This window comes from Bos mutus, chromosome 19, assembly GCF_027580195.1.
Source record: "Bos mutus isolate GX-2022 chromosome 19, NWIPB_WYAK_1.1, whole genome shotgun sequence".
Lineage (NCBI taxonomy): Eukaryota > Metazoa > Chordata > Mammalia > Artiodactyla > Bovidae > Bos > Bos mutus.
This window is the reverse complement of record NC_091635.1, coordinates 8,302,699-8,321,839: the sequence shown is the minus strand read 5'-3', so window position 1 is coordinate 8,321,839 and position 19,141 is coordinate 8,302,699. Positions and strand designations below refer to the sequence as shown.

At 56.3% G+C, this 19,141-nt stretch overlaps 1 protein-coding gene across 2 annotated transcripts in view; it reads right to left on the bottom strand.

Annotated features, from left to right (window-relative positions):
* MGAT5B (alpha-1,6-mannosylglycoprotein 6-beta-N-acetylglucosaminyltransferase B) overlaps positions 1-14,965 on the bottom strand; it is a 67,080-nt gene extending 52,115 nt beyond the window's left edge. The window contains exons 1-3 of one of the 2 annotated variants that reach the window (XM_070389140.1): positions 14,300-14,965; positions 10,409-10,521; positions 1,220-1,367 (exon numbers count right to left, since the gene is read on the bottom strand). In XM_070389140.1, coding sequence (XP_070245241.1) covers positions 1,220-1,367; positions 10,409-10,521; positions 14,300-14,367 — 329 coding nt within the window. In that variant the 5' untranslated portion in view covers positions 14,368-14,965. Of the gene's footprint in view, positions 1-1,219; positions 1,368-2,698; positions 3,129-10,408; positions 10,522-14,299 lie in introns of those variants that run through there. The other variant, XM_070389141.1, reaches the window with a different exon arrangement.
* Positions 14,966-19,141: the final 4,176 nt, after the last annotated feature.

The following is a 19,141-nucleotide window of genomic DNA, read 5'->3' as shown; positions in this document are numbered from 1 at the left end:
TGCTGAAGTAGGGACCCAGGGCCAACTGTCCAGCCCAGGCGGCCTATGGGGCCGAGGATCCCCCACCAGACCAAAGGAGCGGGCTGTGCTTCAGGCTCCCCAGGCCACGAGCCCTTAAGGACCAGCACTCACCTTTGATCTTACCCAACACCAAACTTCAGAAATGGCTTTGGCTTTTACGTACCACACATTGGCTGAGGTATAGCTTTTCCCACAAATTATCCAAAAGTGTGGATTTCAAACACATTTTTCAGCAACAGAAGAACACTTTTAGCAAATCACATTGGCTGAGGTATAGCTTCTCCCAAATTGTGTAAAAGTGTGGGTTTCAAACTAATTTTTCAGCAGTTAGAACATATTGGGGCTTCCCTGGTGGCTTAGATGGTGAACAATCTGCCTGCAATGCAGGAGACCTGGGTTCAACTCCTGGGTTGGGAAGTTCCGGTGGATATGGGAACAGCAACCCATTCCAGTATTCTTGCCTGGAGAATCCCATGGACAGAGGAGCCTGGTGGGCTACAGTCCAGGGGGTCACAAGGGTCGGACACGACTTAGTGACTCACGCTTTCACTTTCAGAACACACTGAACAGCTCCAGCTCATTGAGAGCCCAGTATCTATTAACAAAAGGTCAAGTGCAGCTTGTCCCCTTGGGATGGGTAGGGTCGCAGCCTCGTCTCCTCCACATCCGAGTCTGGGGGCCAGGACTCCCAGCTGGGCCAGCCCTGGCTTCATGCGCCCTCATTCTCAGGGGATCAGGAGAACCTCACACCTCAGACCACCACCTGGGTTCCCAGGGACAGACAGAAGCACGTGGGGCTGCCGCACAAACCCTAGGGGAACTCTGCATGTTGTGGCCTCAGCAGGGGAATGTTTAGAATGCATAAACCCGGCAATTCTTCTTGCAAAGATGGCCCAGGTCCATGGGAGGAAGACAGATGATCACTGAGGTCATTGCATCCCATGCACAGTCACACATGCTGGTCAATACGGACGGAGCTCAAAATTGTCACAGATAACGTGCCATGGGAAGCCATTTAGGGAAGATTTGCAAAAACCACACACTTTGCATGTACTGTGTGTGTGTGTGTGTGTGTGTAAAATGCACTCTGAGGCGGTATCCCGGGCCCCATCCCCGGTATAGTGGGTACCACTCCTCCCTGATTCCAGGTGCCCCTCCCCCACTCCAGGAGCCCCTCCCACTCCTGGGTCCCCCTCACCTGTCCAGGGCAAAACGCCCCTCCCCGGCAGCCCGGTGCAGCTCACTGCTGTTCTCCAGCCTGGCCAGCGTGTCCATGCGCTTCACCATCAGCTCCAGCAGGTCACTCATCTTGCGGAGGACACCACGGGACTCCGGCCCACCCATCACTGCGGGCAGAAGGTGGGCACAGTCAGGCATGGCCCAGGCAGCCCCGAGGCCACCTGAGACCACATGGTGTCTGGTCAGGGGTGGCTCAGACCCCAGCCCCACTCCCTTCTTCTCAGAAAGAGGAGGGATGTATGGCAAAAACCATCACAATATTGTAAAGTAATTATCCTCCAATTAAATAAATAATTTTTAAAGAGAAAAGAAGGAGCCAGGAGAGTGAGCCTGCCTCACCCCCTACCCCTGCAGGACAGGGATCCAGAGAGCCCTGGGCTCACCCTGCTCCCTACCAGCTGTGTAACATCGGGATAATCTTTTAACCTCTCTGAGCCTCGGTTCTCATCTCTGGCAAAATCGAACTTTAGACATACTCTCAAGCCTGTGAGATGACAGGGAAGGCCCAGTAGTGGGACAGGAACCCCAAAGACCCTCACCAACAAGTTCTACACAGAACTCGTGGATCAGGGTTTCTAAAAGTATGGTCAACCATCCAGCCACAGGTGAACCTCCAGCCCAAGTGAAGTCTAGATTCCTGGGCCCTCGTGTAGATCTGCTGATTCAGATCTCCAGGGCCTGGGGCCCCAGACTCTGATTCTGCTTACTCCTCACATGACTCAGATGCACAGGAGAGGCTGTGAGCCTGTGTTCAAAGGGGTGGGGGCCCTGGCCACCTCCCTTTCCCAGCCACTCCCCCAAACCCCACTCTAGAAGACCAGCAGGAATGTGTCCTCTCAAGCCAGCCCTTGGGTTCCCAGAGATCAACTCCAGGGTTGAGGGGCCAGGAAACCTCGTGAAGAATAAAATTAAATGAAAATGAGGTGCTTCAACCAAGATCTCGTTAACCAGCCTGAGACTTTCCACAATTTCCCATCTAATCATTCCTGATCATTAGCACCACATGTGTCAGCATGGGACAGCAGCCCTCACCTTCCTTTTTAATTAGATTTTGTGAAGGTTTTAAATGGCCCCTCCAAACCATTCATTGGTACTCGGTTCCAGGCATGACAGCCCACACCAAGGCTGCCTGCAAACCTTAGTGGCAAGGCTCTGAATCTCTGTTACCAACTGACCTGGGTCCATAGAGACCCGGATGCTCCCAGGGATTCCCTAGGCTGCTGGTGGGGGTCGGGTTGTCAGGGGGCACCTTGGGTGGGGATACCCAGAATCAGACCCCCCAGATAAAGTTTTGAGGGCAGGTCATTATGGAGAAGTGAGCCAGGGAAGGGGAGACAGACCAGAGAGGGCATGTCGTCACCCTGGGGAAACCAGCTGGTGCAGAAGCAGCCTCACAGTTCTCTCCCTGCGGGGGCAAGGGGACCAAGCATGTACATACCACCTCCTGCCAGTCACTGCTTGAGGGCTGCTCCCTGGGACAGCCATGATCTGGTACTTTCCATGGGATGGCAGTGTCGGCTCCAGCATGTGACGGGACTCTTTGAGGGCTGAGCACCATTAGCATCTGCTCCTCAAGAAAGCCAGAGTCAAGGCCCCGTGGATTCAGAGGGGCTGGGGTGGACACCTGGACTCTCACCTGCCTCTGACAGAAACCCCTCAAGGGGCCATGTGGCCAAGGGCATCATCGTAATATTCTCAGCCTCAGTGTCCCCAGTTCAAGGCAATAAACGTTAGGTTTCATCTGCAACCCAAGTTCAAGGTGCCAGGATGCAGGCAAGAGGGACTGCAGCCAGCCACAGGGAACCAGAAGCAGAGACAAGAAGTCAAGTGGGGAGGGCGTCAGGCAGGGGCCAGTCTCCTCTGCTCCATGCTTGGGACTGAGCCAAAGGGGGACCTAGAGAGGCTAGCTGTCACCCAGGCTACTGGTGACATTTCCATTGTGCCTGTCCCTGTATCCCCTGGTGCCAGGCCCATTCCAGTGGCTGTGGCTGCCTTCTCATACCAAGTCACCTTCTGGCTGCGTTCCCCTGCTTGCTGAGCTGGCATGAGCCTAGAAGGGAGGCCTTGGGGGGCTGGGGGCTGCAGGTTACTCAAAGAGCCTCAGTCCCTGGCTCCAGAGAAAAGAGCGAGCATGAACGAAGGGGGAATGATGTGGGGAGCAGAGGAGAGACAGGAAGAGGGGTTGGTGCTGGAAAAACGGCATCAGAAAGAAGGAAGGAGACAGACTCCACCCCTCCCCACCTGAGTAGCTGAAAGAGCTAACGGTCTCCCTACCTTCCCCTCTCAGAAAACTGGGTGGATTTTTCCACCGGGATCAGGAAATTTCACTGTAGTGTTTGATGAAGCAAAGTGAGGTCTCTCCCACCACTCAGCCCCTCCCCGCTCACTCATGGCCTCAATCAGTTAGTCCCTCTGCAAGCAAGATATAAATAGCTCCTTCTTTCTTTCAACTCCACAGAGTTGGGGACAGTTGACTCTTTGAAAGTACTCTCATCCAGAGACCTCCCACCCAAGCCTGTCATCCAAATGCAATACCTCACTCTCAACCAGTGCTTGGAGCACAGAGTAAAACAAGAGGGGAGTTTCCATCATTTCAGCTAGAAAAATAGGAGCCCATCAGATGACTGAACCTGGAGCTGCTTTGCACAGGCCCATGGGAGCCACCCATGTTCAGGTTTACCTGATGGACGTCCTGGAATTGTGCAGTGCACAAGCTGGCTGGCCTCCCTGGGCTGCCCTGATCGCTCACACCAGGGGCTGGGGTGGCCCCTTCCCCAAAGGAGTCAGATGAAAACTGGAAAGTGAGACCACGGCTGGGAACACTCTCAAGCCAGAGCCTGTTATCTGAGGCCGTGCACTCAGGCCCGACTGGACCACAGAGCTTGGGCGGCAGCTGGAACCTGCAGACACAGCACTACAGCAATACTGAGCCACGTCACAGCCCCTGGGGCCGTGTGGTGTTCCCTGCAACGCCTCAGGCCTGCCACCTGCCCTGTCACTTCGCTGCCCTCTCTCCAGGCTCATCCCAAGTGTCCTTTCCCCTCTGAGCTCACTGTCTGCACCCCTTCCAAGATCTCACTGACAATGCCTACCCCTCCCCCACCCCATGACAAAAGCTGCGAAACAGCTGATGGAGCCAATAACCGCAAGGGTCGAAAGAGCTAGACGGAGCTGGACCAAGCCTGGGGGGCAGCACCAGGTCCCAGGAGAGGGCTTGACTCCAGACCTGCACATCCTCCCAGACGGTGGGGGGAGGGGACAGGTCACTTGTCTTCTCTGGGTCTCAGTGTCCCCTCCAGTAAAATGCGAGGGTCTGACTTACTGAGACCCGAGGGTCTAGAGGCTGAGACTCCTATTCCATCTCTTCCCCTAGCTGCCTCCAGAGAAATGGAGGTAATGGGAAAGAAAGGACGTGTTCCTACAAAAGCCTGCAGAATCTCCTTAGGGAGAGAGCTGTGCTTTGTTTTGCTAAACCCCTGGGTGGGCCAGAGCATAGTCTTGATGCCCAGAGCAATGAGACAGAGAGAAAGAAAAATGACTCTGCATATTCAACTAGGTAGACTGGAGTTTCCTGGCCCAGCCTGGGAGACCAGGAGCGAGGACAAGGCCTGGGGACACAGGCAGAAGGCAGGACGATGACTCAGAGGGGCTGGACAGGACAGCAATGCTCCACTTCCAAAGGGATGACCTGTGGGGAAGGGTTTCGGGGGGCTCTGAAAGGCAGGGGTCCAAGAGAGAATTGTCATCTGCTCACTGTGCTGAGCAGTGGTCCGAGCCCCATCCCCAAATCCCCCCAACCATGTGTGAGAGTTTAGGGGTAAGGGGTGTCCTTCCCAATAGGTCAATGTGGGAGACATCCAGGAGGATAATTCAATAGAAGCAGATCAGAGCAAGAGGTGTCCAGGGAGACAGACATAAGCCCCCTAGAGTCCTTGGAGATACCTGAGGGTTCTGAATTGCCCTTCATATGAAGGACGAAGACATCCTGCTTTAAAATTGTCAACAGAGGGACCTCCTAGGTGATCCAGTGGTTAGGACTCTGTACTTCCACTGCAAGGGACACGGGTTTGATCCTTGTTTGGGCAACTAAGATTCAGCATGCCATGCAGCATGGCCACACAAAAAAAAAGTCAACAGAGTGACTCCAGACCAGAGGGCTTTTAAATTGGCTCTAAGAAGACTTTTGAGAGTCCCTTGGACTACAAGGAAATCCAACCAGTCCATTCTGAAGATCAGCCCTGGGATTTCTTTGGAAGGAATGATGCTAGCGCTGAAATTCCAATACTTTGGCCACCTCATGCGAAGAGTTGACTCATTGGAAAAGACTCTGATGCTGGGAGGGATTGGGGGCAGGAGGAGAAGGGGACGACAGAGGATGAGATGGCTGGATGGCATCACTGACTCGATGGACGTGAGTCTGAGTGAACTCCGGGAGTTGGTATGGACAGGGAGGCCTGGCGTGCTGTGATTCATGGGGTCGAAAAGAGTCGGACACGACTGAGCAACTGAATTGAACTGAAACTGAAGGAGACAGAGTCCCCTCTCGGATGAGTCTGAAGGCCACCTCCATCGGACTGGACGAAGAGCCCAGGATACCCTCCCAGCACATCGAGCATCTACTCTGAGCATCTACAGATGATGCAGGACTCCAGAAGCTCCCCACCCATCGCTTCCCAAGGAGCTCCAGGGTACTAAGCACGTCTTCTGCCCTGCAGGAGGCAGGGGGCAGGTCCCAGGAAGGAAACAGGCCAAGCAAACAGTCAGTCGGGTTGGCAGGCCCTGCCATGCGATGTGCTCCCTGGATGCCGCCGGCCGGGACCGCAGGCAGAGCAGGCTCCCGAGGCGCCTTGCCCCGGGTCACTTCCCTGCTCTCAGCATCTGCCAAATTGAAATGTATTTAATGTGAGGTCCCTGGCGACACATCTCAGAAGTCACACATGTTCCTTCCGTATTTCCATATCAATAAGGAAAGCTGCGATGCTGAGAGATGCAAAGGGGCCTCACATTTACCGACAAGGGTGCTTCACTGCCCACCGAGGCCCCATCCCTCCCTGATGTGTGCTCTTTCTCCCTCCTGTCCGCCCTTGTCCCCTTTCTCCTCCCCACCCCCACCCTTTCCCACTGGTTCCTGAAAACTGAAGGAGCCCCCACCTCGCCAGATGGAAGAGACCTCCCAGGCACTCGACATGGGAGCCGTGACTTGGTGCTTGTGCAGCTGGAGAAGGGCGTACATTTGTCTCTCTGCACACGGCCACCAAGGAAACCAGCTGGGGCCACGGGAGCTCTGGGCAGCGTGGGGACAAGGGCAAGCCCTGGCACACCCACCCATCACCAACTTCTGAGAAGAGAAGCTCCGTTAGCACCGAGATCCTGGGCCAGAGACAGCTACGGAGCAGGGCACTATGCCTCTGATATTGAAGTGAAGTCGCTCAGTTGTGTCCGACTGTTTGTAATCCCATGGACTATACAGTCCATGGAATTCTCCAGGCCAGAATACTGGAGTGGGTAGCCTTTCCCTTCTCCAGGGGATCTTCCCAACCCAGGGATCAAATCCAGGTCTCCTGCAGTGCAGGCAGATTCTTTACCAGCTGAGCCACAAGGGAAGCCCTGAGGACTGGAGAGGGAGCATTAGAAAAAAAAAAAAATCCTCCCACCAAACGGGGCCCAACCACAGCAAGAGGGAATTAGGTTAGCCCTCCTCCCGAGTCCAAGTCTCCTCCGCTCAGCCTCCTGCTTCCCCGCATGTGAGGATGAGTGTGCAGAATAGAGAATGAGATGTCTGTCACACTTCTCTTCCCAAACTAGAGAACTTCATCACAAAATAGGAACTGGCCCCCAGGGGAACCCAGAGCCTCCCTAGGGAGAGGCGATGGAAGGCTCCCCTGTCTTTAGGGAAAATCCTGCACCCTGCCCCTCCCCCAGTCAGGTCCTCGTGGGGATGCGCTCCCCTCACAGGCTTGACAGGCAAGGAGAAGACAGGCCACTTCCCTATTTGTGCTCAGACGGTGTTATTGACCAGAGAAGGGCTTTTCTAAGTTATTTTTTCTATTTTTTTTCTAACCCTGAGTGGACTTCCTTCTTCTAGTTCTGCCTTGGGCCTGCACAGATCCTCGGAATAAACACTATCTAACCCCCAACCCCCACCATGACCTCGCTCCCCAGACCCCTTCCAACCGTCCCCCACTTCCAACACATCCTTCCCCGGGCAGCTCCTGGATAGACAGGCTGGCACCTCCTAGGTTGTCTGCGGGGCCGCCATAAGCCCGGGGTCTCCTTTGAGGTGGCATCTCTTACAGGATCGGGATTCTAAACCCCCAACGCAAACCTGGGGCTCTTCCGAGTCCCTGCTACGGGTCTCCCCAGGCAAATCAGCTCAAACCAAGGGCGTGGAAGACACTGAAGGGACAACGAGAAGGAACAACGAGACCTGGGATGGGAAACGGGTCGGAGTCACCTCCCCGGGGTTCCCAGAGGCCCCCGTCCTGGTCCGGCTCCCCTCTCAGCCTTTCCTTCCATATTCCAGGCAGGAAGTTCCCAGCCCAGGGGGCCTGGGAGGTGTGAAAAGACTTGGATACATGTGGGTCTGAGAACTGGTGTCACAACACAGAGGAGACCTGCAGCTCCACCCCCAGGTGGACCAGACAGAAATGCCCACGTGTGTCCACCACAGACACATGCTGGAACCTTCACAGCAGCGCAGTTCAGGAACGTCCCACGCTGGAAACAGCCCAGGGTCCGCCCCGGGCAGAGTGGATAAATACATTGTGTTGTAGTCACACGATGGATGCTGCGCAGCAGTGTCAGCAACCACACGCCAGGAGAGGGGTGAAGCTTACAAACGCAATATGGAGAGAAAAAGGCGCAGGCAACTGAACACCTGCCAGGGGGTGCCATCCTCATAAAGTCCGAGGGCGACGCCCCTCTGTGTTATTAGACGACAGGTCCCAGCGTCCGAGGGGAAGTGCAAAGTGGAAGGAAGCCTGAGGGTGCTTCTGGGGACGGATGACGCCCTGTCTCTGGATCTAGGTTGCTGAGTGCCTAGACAGGTTCAGTTTCTGAATACTATACTCTGATAGAAAAGGGCTTCCCTGGTGGCTAGGACGGTAAAAAATCCGCCTGCAGTGCGGGAAATCTGGGTTCGATCCCTGGGTCAGCAAGATTCCCAGGAGGAGGGCATGGCAACCCACTCTGGTATTCTTGCCTGGAGACTCCCCATGGACAGAGGAGCCTGGCGGGCTACAGTCCATGGGCTGCAGAGAGTCAGACATGACTGAAGCGACTAAGCACACACAGCACATACTCTGATGGAAAGTTTAAACATGTGCAACACACACACACACACACGCCTCTAGTCTAACTGAGGGACCCTGGGCAAGTCCTTTCCCCTTGGTAGCTCTGCTCTTCCCTTAGACACAAGATCTAGGTTGGAGCTGGGCCCCTTGTCCCCATGCTGGGCAAAAATGCATAGCACAGAGCAGAGCAAGACCCTCACAAGCCCTGGTCCTCTGAGCACTGCCAGGATGGGGGCCACCGTCAGGGAGATGAGCACACCCACACACCCCTCCTCCAGCCCCTGATTCCCACCTCCTGGATCCCTGCCCTTTCAGAGGTCAGCTTGCCCAAGCCCCCTGCGGTAGCCCGCCCAGACAGACACGCCCCCTTGCCCACAGTGGCCCCCAGGTAGCCTGAACATCGCTCCTTATACCCCACCCCGGACTCTCAACCTCCCCCCACCCGTCCCCAAGCTACCCTTCATGGGCACCTTCACAACTGCCTCAGCCCCTCCTCAAATCTCAATCCTCAGGAGTCTCCCACGCAGAGATTCCAGGTTCTAGCACCTCCTTGGTCCTCTTCCCTAAACATCCTCTCCTGCATCTCAGACTCAGCACATCCCATAAATGTTTGCAGAGCTCACACTCTCTGCCAGAAGCTGCTCAAGACCCTTCATCTATGTTATCTTCATGCCCCCTCATGCAATCATGGGGAAGTGGGCATTGTTAGCCCCGTTTACCGGAGGAGAAGACGGAGGCTCAAAGAGACCGAGGGACCTCCATGAATCAGAGAAGGGACAGATTCACTTACATTCAGGTTTGAATGACTAATAAATGTGAAATTCCTGCTGGGAGTGTTTTGCAAGTTTAGAGAAGTACATGTTAAACTGAAGGCATGAATCTAAAGAGGAGACACCAGATGGCAGAGTAAGTGCCCCTTAGAGGACCCACCCCAGACAACAACCCGTCCTACTGGAGGGCTTACCCATCACTGGGAAGAGGGGAGTCAGAAAGATGAGGCCTAGGGATTTGAGAAGGTGGGTGTCAGACGAAGACTTTCTGGGGAGTGGGGGGAAGGGGAGAGTCCACAGAGCAGCCCCCTGAACAGTTCCAGAAACCCCCCTTGCCTCAGTTTCCCCACTACGTCCCTCCTTCTCACAGTTACTGGGAGAGCCCCCGTGACACACGAGCAGGACCTTCTGAACCGCTCTCCATTCTTCCTTGAGCAGGATGGAGAGGGGCAGGACCCACCTTCAGGAGGAGGTCTCCCAGACCGTCACCCGGTCACACCCTGCGCCACGTGAGCTCATCCAACCTGACCCCTGAAAACAGTCACTCCTCTCCTTCTCCACGAGTGAGTTAAGTGACCTGGCCAACGGCACACAGCTGGTAGGTGATGAACCAGGTACAAACCAAGCCCATCTGGTCCCCAGAGCCCACGCTCTGAACCTCCATTCCCCTGCCTTGCAAGTATCACGTGGGCAGGGACGAAGGACCACAGAGCTTGGAGATAAGACACGTGAGCCCACGGCCAGTCTCCCCTGTGCTGTGGCCGCAGCCTGGGCCAAAGGGGCAGACAGCATGTGTCTGAAAGAGACGGGGGTCATATCCAGAGACCCCGAACTGCCCCACCAGTGGAGCAACACAGGCCGCCCCTTGTGATGCCGGGGCGCTCCTGGCTCAAAGGCCCTTCCTAACCTGGGAACCTGGGCCAGAAGGAGGCTGATGAGTACAGCCAGGTCAAGAGCTAAAGCCCCGACCATTCACACGTCCACCAACAAGGTGGCCAGACCCACAAGACAGAACCCCAGAAAGACTCCTGCAGGGTGAGGCTCAAAGGACCCCAAACCCCTACATCCCTTTCTCCACCAAGATACCTTCTGTGCGGATGGTGAAGGGCGAGTCCCCCGGGCGCCGGGCCGAAAACTGGCCTCCCAGAGACGTCATCAGGAAGCAGAGAGAGAAGAAGCCGATGCCCAGGACAAAAAGCCTGCGGAGAGCAATAGGGCAGGTCAGCACATGCACTCCAATGCCATAAGGGCTTCCTACAAATGAATGAGTGAGGAAGGGATGGATAAATGGAGGAGTAAAAGATCAGGGGGCTGAGCTCCCGGGCCAGTAGGTCTCCCATCACACAGGATAAAGAAAGCTGGACTACAGAGAAGTGACCATGAGCCACACACGAAAAACCACGGAGGACACTGAGACATACAAGGTATGAGGTCGGGCAGCTCCTAGCCTCCAGACAGAAGCTGGCCCCTGACAGCAGAGGTCCTCACAGTGTGGTCCCCAGGCCAGCAGCATCAGCATCAGCTTGGACACATTAGAAATGCTCGTTCCTGGGCCCCAGTCCCCGGCTTAGGGAATCACACACTCTGGGAGGGGGATAAACAGTGTGTTTGAACAGGCTCTCCTGGTCACCCAGATACACGCTCAAGTTTGAGGACCACTGGTATAGGTGAAGACAGCAGAACCTGATGCCCGCTAGAGGGCGAGTAATTGGTCCAGACAAAACCCACCTGGATCCCATCAATCACCTGGAACATGGTCAGCTCCTGCACACACAGGCCTTGCTGCTGCAACCAGTCATAAGCTCACTTGAACACAGCCTTGTCATGTTCAGGGTTGGGGTAGGGGTGGAGGGGAGGCTCCCATTACTACCAGATGGTAAGGTCTAGAAGGGCAGGGTCATGTGGCCACCCTGTGTCCAGACTCTCCCTAACCCACAGCTTCACCAGGCAGGCACACGGGACCTTGCACCATAGAATGGTCAGAGTAAGTCAACCCCTGTGTAAGGAGTGTCACACAAGTGTGTGCTGTCACAGTGTTCCGGGGAGTTGACCAAAACACAACTGTTTATACTTCAACACATAGCACTTGATTACATGCCAAGTGGCACTAGGGAATCTCCAAGGGGACACCCAGCAGGGAACCCACCCTCACGTCTGGTCAGGCTCCTGCTGCTTCTATACTATATTCTGGGCCAGTCCGGCCTTAGGGCAGCAGAGGTGGAGGCTGTTCTGGGACCTTGAGTCTATTTGAAGACTTGACGAGCTGGCAGAGCTGAAAGGGGAGCTGCCTCCCTCCAGGTCAGGGTGAAGAACCCCACTTCTGGTGGAGCCAGCCTCACCATGGGGAACCCCACAAGTCACGCCAGAGACCTCCATCCCCCCACCTCCACCCCCATCCTCAAACCCCACATTTGTTTGTATCTCTTTATGCATTTTAATCTTCATTATCTGAAACTGGCAGAGCAGTATTTAATTAAAATTTGGTCCATTAAAGAAAACACATAATTGTGGAAGAAAATAAAAGCACAACAAAATTCCCAACCCATATTTAAAGGAAGCCGTTAGAGACTAAATCAGAGAGGGGAGCAGAACGAACCCCAAAGCAGAGATGGAAAAAGGGAGCTTCCCCCAGCTCCCTCACCTCCCAGAGACCCCTCACTGAATTCCACCAAGCCTGGGGGTGGGGCTCTGGCCCTTGGATCCCCAAGATGAAGCCAGGCTGGTCTCAGGCTAGCAGTCAGAGGGACATTGTAGGGGGAGGGTGGTCACACACCCAAGAAGATCCTGGAGAAAAGCAGTTTGTCCCCCCAGCTTGAGGACAAGGATGGATCTCTCCAAGTTTCTTGTTCCCCATCCCTCCCTCCCCTTCCCCAGCTGTGGGGTACTCATATTTAGAACTGGACTGCCAGGGTCCAAAAACCTCCTATGAGAAGGTACCTAGGCCTTTAGCACAGAACCTCAATCCCCAATACCTCATCTGCATCTCTCTGTGCCAGACCCCAGTCCTGGGGCCATTTACAGTAGGTTCAAATTAAGATGATTTTGTCCACCCTCGTATCTATTCAAGCAACATTCCAGAAGCAACTAGGGAGTAAGGACCCTGCCAGAGACTCTGGAAAACCAACAAGAGCAGTCTGCCCTGGAGGATGAACAAATAGAAGTGATATGGTTGGAGGCTGTAAACACAACACCACCACGCCCAACCATGTGAAACGGATTTGAAGACTTCACTGGTGGCTGTGGGTCTCTGGGCAGCCTAGGATTACCCTGAGGTGAAATTACATAACCTGAGGGGGAGGGAAGGGGAACCTAGGCAATCCCACCTCTGAATCCTGTTTCTAGGAAAGAGCCAGAAAGAGCCACAGGGGCAGGACTCCAGAGGGAAAGGAGCTTAAGCGAGCTGGTGCTGTCCGTGGTGCTGCGGTCGGCCACCACCTTCAACCGTGCTGCAAAATGTCCAGCCAAGCTGGGGTCAGCGGCTGGGCTTCCCATGGCCTGGAGGGATAGGCCAACATTGGGTGGGAGAGACAGGGCTGAGGACTGTCTGGTTGGCTAGGAATTTGAGGATTTCCCTGGAGGAACCAAGTCCTTTCCAGAGATGATAGCTTCCCACCCTGCTTTGCAGGGGAACTTTAGGGGGGTGGGGGCTTTTGACACGCCCCATCACCTGCCCAAGGCTCTACCCTGGAGACCCCCGGTTCTATAGTCTTTTTGCATCCTCTGGACACTGGAGGTCCAGCTTGATCCTTATTGCCCTATAGGCTGTCTCCTCAACTCTGCACAATAGGCCGGGGGTGAGGGGTGGGAGCAAGGGGTGGAGGCAATGGGGAGGTGGGAACCACGGTCTCCCCATCTGGAGTGGGGAGCATAGGAGGGGTCCCCTGTCTCCGCCTCAGGTCTGGAGCGGAGGGGCTCAAATCCGGCCCCTCCAGCACCCCAAACTTCAGGCATCTCTGCCTATACAGTTCCCACCCCCACAGGCTCCCTCTGCACCCAAATCCCACCTGTGACCGCATCCGGAGTCAGGCCACCCCCTTCTCCGCCCCGGTCCCGCAGCTCCCTCCGTCGCGACCTCCGCCGTCCAGCCCCTGGACGAGATGACACCCTAATTCTGCTAGGCGCTCATCGCTTAGCGCCCCAACCCTGGCTGCAGGCCCAGCTCCGACGGCATTTGGGAGGAGCGGCAGCTGCCCGGGAACCGCCAGGCTCTGGGGGTCCCTGGGGTGGGACCCGCAGAGCCCAGCCAGCCCCTCGGAGTCCATAGCCCTGCCTGGCCTGGACCGCCCAGGTGGGAGTAGGAGGTCGGTCTTGTCTTCCATCCTGCCTCCACGCTCTGGCCACCCCTCCACCCTTCAGTGCCGCCCCTGCCCCAACCTCTCCAAGGCCCGCGATCGGGCATCGAATTCCCAGGTCGGGGGGGGGGGTCTTTGCCACAGTCTCGGGGCCCTCCCGTGGGACAGAGGCCCGCACCCCGCCGAGAGAAAAGGAGTGCGAGCAGGAGGCGGGGTCAAAGAGGGCGGCTCGGGCTGAGGGGGTGGGCGGGCCGGCCGGGTCCGGGTGCCGCCCCACTCCGAGTGCTAACTTTGCCGCGGGGGTGGGGCCGATCGCGAGGTGGGGAAGCACCGGAGAGGCAGGGAAGGGGCGCCCTGGCTGGGGCAACTTCCCCGGCCCAGGACCACAACATGGGTGATTTCTGCCCCCTTTCCCACCTTCGCACCCCGAGTCCGAATCTAGACCAAACTCGGTCCACGTTCCAGAATCACACACCCTCCCCACCCGAACCGGGACCCCAGCTCCACGCCTTTCCCAGCCTTGCTGGCCAGCATCAAGGGTGAGAGCACAAACTGCCCCGCTCTGCTACTGGGACAGTCACAGTCACCCTAGGGACAGGCACCCTCGCAGAGACTGACCTCGCCCACCTACCCCGCGCCCCCTTGGAGAAAAAGCCCTCCCAGCGCCAACGGGAAAGAACTTTACCGAAAGGGTCTCAGGGTGACCAGGCATCTTCTGACCATTATCTTCCCATCGGGGTTGACTGTGATCATTGTTCAAACTTGTCCGGGCTAGAAGCCGAGGGCGAGGCCAGCAGGACGGTCCCGAGCTCGGCTCTGGCCACGTCCTGGCCGAGAACCCTCTGCGGGCCGAAGCCGGGTCCGAGCGAGGCGAGGAGGGGGCGCGGGGGCCCGGCGGCTTCGCGGCCCGCGGGGTCGGCGGGGGCTCGGCGGGCAGGGGCCGGGTAGCGGCGCGGCTGCCGGAGGCCGGTGAGGGCGCCTGGCCGGGCCGTCTCTGCGTCTCCGCCCTCCCCGCTTCACATTCTGGAGGCCGGGAGGCGGCGCGCCCCCAGACCGCCGGCCGCGCGTCTGCCTGCTCGGGCTCTCTCGCAGGGCGGGACGGCGCCGCGACGCGCAGACGGGCTCCCCGCCGCGGGCGCCCTCATCCCCGCCCGGGCCCGCGCCCTCGGTGCCGGCTAGCGGCGGCCCCGGCCCCGCGCCCCGGCCCCCCGCGCCTCCGGGCCGCGCCGCTTCCCGGCCGCGTACCGCGCCGCGCCCATGGCCCCCGGCGAGGGCGCCCCGCGCCCGCGCTGCCGCCCGCTCTCTCCGCTGCCCGCGCTCGAGTGTCCGGTGTCCAGCCCCGCGCTGCGTTACGCCCGGAGGCGCCGCATTGTTTCCTCGGAGGAGGCGGCCGAGTAGCGGCTGGGGCTGCCCGGGAGCGGCCGCCACGCTTCCTCGGCGCGCCGGCGCCACCTCGTGGCCGCGGCCCAGCGGCGCTCTCTCCATGCCCGAGGTGGGGCGCCGGGGTGGGAAGGCGGGCGGCGGGCGTCCCTGAGCCTCCTTCCAGCCCTGCAACTTCCCTAGGCCCCGCTTTCGGAAGCATGCCGGGTGCCACCAGCTCTGAGGGCCGAGGTCTGCTTCAGGATCCTACAGAGCACAGAGGAGGTCGGCGCTAGGAGGAGGTTGTCCCCTTATGCCCGGTGCCAGGGTCCTCCCTTGGGTCGCTGCCCCTGCCTCTGCGGCCACAGGGGTTCTGCATCGGCCCCTTCACACCCACGATTTCGCTTTGCAACCTTCACCCATCCTTTGGCTCTCTCTGGACAGAGACTGCAGCAGGTCTCCTTTGCTTCCTTTTTTTGAACACGGCCTGTGACACTGAGGCTCTTTCTCTGAGCCCAGAAACAGGAGCAGGTGGGTGCTCTGTAGGCTTGGGTTCCAGTCTCAGACCTTCCGTTAACCAGTGGGTGATACCTGAAAGTCAAGGGAACTCCTCGGTTTCCCTCATCCTGCCCCACCCCACCACATGGCTCAGCGGTAAAAAATCCACCTGCAATGCAGGAGCCGCGGGAGACACGAGTTCGATCCCTGGGTCAGGAAGATTCTCCTGGAGGAGGAAATGGCAACCCACTCCAGTATTCTTGCCTGGAGAATCCCATGGTCAGAGGAGCCTAGCCAGGCTACAATCCACAGGGTTGCAAAGAGTCTGACACGACTGAAATGACTTGGCAGGTACACGTGAGGTTCACTAAAGCTCCTTCCAACTCCAGGAAGCATGCATGTCCTCCCTTCACCCCCACCCACCCTGCCTCCACTTCTTGACCCTGGAGAGGTGTTTGCCTTTGCAGAGAGGGGTCAGTGGCCCCTGTGAGCACCCCGAGCAAGAACCAAGCCTGGATCTGAGGATGATGCTCAGGCAGGAAGGGCACTTGCCAGACCAGCTTGGCCAGGCACAGCCAGGGAAGGCCCAGGCTGGGAAGAGCCCAAGGCCTCAGGCCATGTGAAGAAGGACATGGATGACCCCGAGGGCCTTTCCAGAAGAGGAAACCTCTATATTGGTCCATCCAGTCCTTGTCTGGTCCAACCAGGCCCCTGCCTCCTCCCCTCCCACGCCCCACCCCCTTGCTGCTTGCCTAGCCCACCCCCAGCCCCGATCAGAGCCATTTCTCACCGGCTGTGCCTCACAGTCTGCCTTTCCTGCTCCTTCCTCATCGAAATTCACCTGTCCAGTGTTCCATTACCTCATCGCCTTGCTCGCCACTAATGTGAAAGCCGATGATGAATTGGTGTTGGCGGATTAATGTGTTAACTCCAGCTGGGTGACAAATTTGCATTGAACAAGGACGTGCTGACCGGGCCTTGGTGAGGAAGAATGACAAATGGTGGCAGGAAATTTGGGCATCACGGCAGGCTGGCCAAGGAGATCTCTGAGGGCAGGGATCTAAATCATTTTGTTCCTGGACCCTTACATCTGCTGTGCACTCAGGCAATAACCGAAGCCTTGAATGTCACGGCAAAAGCCACAGCCACACTCAGGCATGAAATGTCCTGCAGATTGTGTGCAAGCTCTGGGCACTTGGTTGGCATTTTAGGCCACAAGGCACAGTCATGCCTGGTGTGGCTCATGGGAGGAAGTGGCCTTCTCTCAATCAGAAGCCTGATTTCTGAAGGTGACAGAGGGTACCCTCCCACCCTGGGTCTTGCCCTCTTGGACATGGCTTCAAGATGGGCTGTGAGAAAGCACCCACTGCCTTTACAGGCTCGAGCCAGGCAGGGAGGCTGGGGGCAGACAGTGAAGGACACCGAGCCAGACCACCCTGCTGCCTCTGCCTTTCGGAGTCTGCGTGCCCTTTGTCAGCCTCTGCAGCGTAGCTCAGTGTATGTGGCTCGGCTTGCTGTCCACCGTGCTGCAGACCTTCGGAGAAAACTTGTGAGTCCCCACACAGGGGTCACCGGGCACCTCGGAGCCCTCCCAACCGGTTGGCTATGACTTTTCTTGTTATTGTCCACCTGAAGCCGCCACCACTGGTACCTAGGGCTGTTCCCCGGGTGTTCACCTCTACATGCCAGCAGGCACATCGCTGAGAATACATCCCGTGCTGCCTGAGGCTTTCTTCCTGGCCATGGGAATATGCCTAAACATGGGCCAGGTGGAAGTGCCAGGGAATTCCTGCCCCAGAAGCAGCCTTCAAGGAATAGATGCCCACTTCCCCCTCTCAGGTAAGTCTACATTGGTTCCCTGAGTTCCAGCTGCCCGAAGTGGTAACCCGCTCTGTCATGCACCCCATGGTGCCTTCCTTCCTCCCCTGCCTCACCCCCACTCCTTTTTCCTGGGGTCACTTCCTAAATAAATGTGTGACTCCTTCTCTAGCAGTCCAGTGGTTAAGACACCACACTTCCACTGCAGGGAGCACAGGTTCCCTAATCAGCAAGGAGACAGCAAGGAGATCCAACCAGTCCATCCTAAAGGAAATCAACCCTGAATATTCATTGGAAGGACTGACGCTGAAGCTGAAGCTCCCGTACTTTGACCACCTGATGTGAAAAGTCAACTCATTGGAAAAGACCCTGATGCTGGGAAAGACAGAAGGAAAAAGGAGAAGGGGGCAACAGAAGATGATATGGTTACATAGCATCACCAACTCAATAGACATGAGTTTGAGCAAACTCCAGGAGATAGTGAAGGACAGGGAAGCCTGATGTGCTGCAGTCCATGGGGTCACAAAAAGTCAGACACGACTTAGTGACTGAACAACAAGGGCCATGCAAAGAAGGGAAGGAAGCTATGTAGTCTCCTAGGGATGCTATAATAGTCTACCACAGACTGAGGGGCTTCAAAGCATGTATATTTATTCTCAGGAATCCCCTGTGGTCCACTGGTTCAAGACTCGGCACTTGCATTGCAGGAGGCCCAAGTTCAATTCCTGGTCAGGGAACTAAGATCCTGAATGGTGTTCAGTGTGGCCAAAGAAAGAAAGAAATATATTCTCTTACAGTTCTGGAAGCCAGAAGTCCTAAATCAGGTGTTGGTAGAGTCAGTTCCTTCTAGAAGCCCTGAGAGAGACTGTCACCTGCCCCTCTGCTGGCTTCTGGCAGCACCCAGGAGTCCTTGGCATCCTTGGCCTATAACTGCATCTCTCCAGTCTCTGCCTTTGTCTGTCTCCTTGAAAGAAAATCTCTGACAAACCTAGACAGCACATTAAAGAGCAGAGACATCACTTTGCTGACAAAGGTCCATCTAGTCAAAGCTATGGTTTTTCCAGTAGTCATGTACGGATATGAGTTGGACCTTAAAGAAGACTGAGAGCTGAAGAATTGATGCTTTTGAACTGTGAAGCTGGAGAAGACTCTTGAGAGTCCCTTGGCTAGCAAGGAGATCAAACCAGTCACTTCTAAAGGAGATCAGTCCTGAATATTCATTGGAAGGACTGATGCTGAAGCTGAAGCTCCAATATTTGGCCACCTGATGCAAAGAGCTGACTCATTGGAAAAGACTGATGCTGGGAAATATTGAAGGGGATGACAGAGGATGAGATGGTTGGATGGCATCACTGACTCAGTGGACATGAGTTTGAGCAAATTCTGGGAGATGGTGATGGACAGGGAAGCCTGGTGTGCTGCAGTCCATGGGGTCACAATGAGTCGGACAGTAGCACCTGCCTGGCCTGTCTCTGTGTCTGTGCCCTCTCCTCTTATCAGAAGGTCCCCAGTCATTGGGTTCAGGTTCACAGTAATCCCGAATGACCCCATCTTAACTATTTACATCTGAAAAGAATTTATTTCCAAATAAGGCTATCCTCAGGTTCCAGATGAACATGAATGGGGGCTGGGTAAGGGGGTACTGTTCAGCCTACCTCAGGGACCTAGTAGAAAGGGGCTGGAGTGATTAGAGACCACCAGAAAAACAGAAGTCCCTAAGGAGGGACGTGTCACCATCGCTTTGTGTGACTGTGGGCCGTTATTTCAAGGGGGTTAGAAACCTGGGCTTCTTTTGTGTAGTCACATCATTTACAAATGTAGATCAATATTTTTAGTTTTTGTTTTTTTGTTT